Source organism: Ascidia mentula, chromosome 1 (assembly GCF_947561715.1).
Source record: "Ascidia mentula chromosome 1, kaAscMent1.1, whole genome shotgun sequence".
In the NCBI taxonomy this organism is placed as follows: Eukaryota; Metazoa; Chordata; class Ascidiacea; order Phlebobranchia; family Ascidiidae; genus Ascidia; species Ascidia mentula.
Window position 1 is genome coordinate 15106286 of NC_138566.1, and position 3149 is coordinate 15109434.

The 3149-nt window shown below is 35.9% G+C and overlaps 1 protein-coding gene across 1 annotated transcript; it reads left to right on the forward strand.

Annotated features, from left to right (window-relative positions):
* Positions 1 to 741: 741 nt before the first annotated feature.
* Positions 742 to 2903, forward strand: LOC145913329 (uncharacterized). The gene is made up of 5 exons (XM_083000952.1): positions 742 to 785; positions 1140 to 1305; positions 2241 to 2407; positions 2474 to 2628; positions 2683 to 2903. The coding sequence occupies exons 1-5, from the start codon at positions 742 to 744 to the stop codon at positions 2694 to 2696; spliced, it is 546 nt and encodes a 181-aa protein (XP_082857078.1). The 3' UTR covers positions 2697 to 2903.
* Positions 2904 to 3149: the final 246 nt, after the last annotated feature.

Below are 3149 nucleotides of genomic sequence, written 5' to 3' on the forward strand. Positions count from 1 at the left end.
TTGAAAACAAACTAAGTTCATATGATCTCCTGTACCTTGTTGTTGAATAGATTTTATCCGATGATCCTTCACATCCTGGGGTAATTGTTGGCGGGGATCAAATTATTAAACTTCAAGCCCGAAGAATTAATATTCAAATATTCGTTTATCGACCATTCACTCCTCCTCCTTCAATCAGCATAAGCTCAGGTTTGTATTATATCAAGTTCGAGAATAATGTGAGGCAGAAGTAATGAAGTGGGTTGAACAATTTGAGCAACCGATCATATAAAGAGACTTAAACACAAACCGATTATATAATTTAAAAATGCGGACACTGTGTAGTGCACAATGCTTAGTGTGTGTGGATGACGTAGTTATTATGTGTCTGACTTATGGAATTTTCAAACCAAATATTTTTCATACAAGTTTGTGTTTAATTAAACCCTGTTCTCACGGGGAAAGTTATGTGTCACCATAAGCACTTCCACTACATGGCTTTGCCGATGATATTACGCACTTCTTGTATTTACAAGCTTTTGCTTGACATTTCGATGTAAAGGTAACTATGTGATGGTCAGCTGATTTCATTTATAAAACTTCCAGTAATTAATGTAAACATAATAGTCAGAAAGAATAACTGAGAATATAAATTGAGACGAAATAAGGTTTATTGACCCAGGAATATTTTTGCACTAAAATCAAAGTAGTTTAAAACAGGAAAAGTGAAACTAGAATATTATTTTATATTCAGATTGCAAGATGTATAACGAAAAGGAATGCAACACAAATTCTATCAAGTTAAAGTAAGACTTAAAATTTCTAGAAATTGCTAGAGGAATAAATATTTTTTTCATGAATTTGTTACTTTGAATTCATCCAAACTAAACCAAAACAATGATATAAAATTTCTTTGTTTTAGTTGTAAGTTTTGTTGCTTAAATGAAATTTGTTTTGATAAAACTTCAGTTAATCTAAAATAATAAACAAGTTATGATGAGTAATCACAATCTCATTCAGATGTCGGTCGTCCGACCTTTTTTGAATATAAAGAAAAAACGACATCTTACACATCTATTGTTTTCTTTTATTGTTTTTTTACATATTTTACAACATCAAGTTCACCAATCTTATGGTTATTTAAACAACTTTTATTCCAGTGTCAGTTCCCATGGGTTAAGAGCATTGGATGCAAGTGGAAAAGATATTTTGTATATTTCAAATCGTCCCATGACAAGTCTTGATTGTCTCCCTGGAAGTTGTAAAGCTGCAGCGAAAGATCCTGTTTTCCAATTTGAACTGGACGCGTGTTTTTCAACTCTGGAGGTATTTGTATTTAGTGAAGAAATATTATCCGATGTACATCTGAATTTATTGAATCTGGCAGTAACTGAACTGGTCCGCAATACAGTTAAAAATAACATGGTTATTACATAGAAAAGTTGGGTTGTTCAGTAGCAGAAAACAAACTACTGTCGCCTCCCTTAGAGCGACTGAGGGGTACGACTGCGTCTCGGGCGTCGCACCCAAAGGGGCCGACTGAGTCTCGATGGCAACTCGGCCTCGTAGGCAACTTGCCTTCTCTATCTCAAGGTTACTGTTGGAGTTAAATAACTCCTTTACAAAAGTCTGTGCGTCTCCTAAGTAGTCTAACTCCCGACTAAACACATACATCCACCAAGCTTCAAACCAGTCCAAAGGTGTTCATAAATCCGTTTATTGTCGATAATCCAGTAAAGTAATACAGCACACAGCACAGAAGTTTGTTTGACTTTGTTTATGATTTCAGTTATATATATGGCTTTATGGCCTAAATGTCGTGGTTTATGACACAAGTTTAATGTCGCTGCCTCTGCAGGCTAGCATTTTTTCACATGCTACTGACGCCGCTTTGTTGGACATCACAACATGGGCATTCGTTGAACGCGTGATTACAATGACTTTGGTTTTAACTCCCGGCTTGGTTTTAACATAAATTAGCTGTAAGTTGTAGGGCCTTTTTTCTTTGTAAACATGTGTTGTGCAGCGACACTACTGATGCAACCTGAGTCAATAGATAAGTTTCGTGTAAGAGGTGATTTCCATTAACTTAACTTACTTTGCACGTTAATGACGTCATCGTCGTTAATCTTGAATAAGACAAAGCATGTCATAAACCTTTAAAAAACATATAACAATTTTCATTATCGACCAACTGATCAGAGCATAATCTTCATTATTAATTATTCCAACAAAAATATACTTTACATGTTTTTTCGAAGAAATCCCAAGGCAACGTAAGCATCGTGTACCAAGTTCGCAATTACAAATTTACCACTCAAGTTGTGAGACGGACATCTTACAATCCACACTTGGAAATATCGTGCTTTATTTCGGAAATATTAAACAGAGATATCAAAACTGCTTCTAGAGCAATGTCAACTAAACTGTACGCATTGTAATTTAATTACTTTTTTAATTTGGTGACATTTATGCTTTTGTTGAAACTTAACAGGAAAGAAAGTTATCTGACTTCACATCGTAGTGTCGGGAATATTACGATCAGATTTGAGTTGTTTAGTGACGAGCAAATGAAAAATCCACTCAGATCAAATTCAATCGTCCAAGTTCCAAACTCCAAGTTCCAAGTCCAAGTTCACCAAATAGTTGGTGAGCCTTATGCTGTAATTATCTACATGAATTGACACATTGCCTTCTGTGTAGAAACCGTGTTCTAAGGGTCCACGTGCCTTATACGTGTCTTTCATCTCCTCCCGACGTCTGTACCGTCTATACTTCGACTACATTCCATCTTGCGTACGAGTGCGTACTGCACATTCGATAACAAACATAACATCAACTGAGTGAGCGAGTTTGAGGCCCATTAAAGATACGCGTTTTAACTGCGGGAATTCCGCCTCGTGTGACGTTCCGCGCCAAGAACCGGGGCGCGTTCAACGGACGTTACACTCTGCATCAGGTTTTCAATTAAAGTCATGCTAGGGAAGAACATAAGAACTCACGTGCGACTTTATGTCAAATGTACTGAACAAATAGGATTTCCCAATTAAATGTTACTCAAGTTATATTAGATTTATGTATCGCAAAAATGGGAAACAAATTATAAAAAATAGTAACGATTGAAGAGTGCAATTCATCATAACGTAATTAAATAATTGGGTAAACTCAGT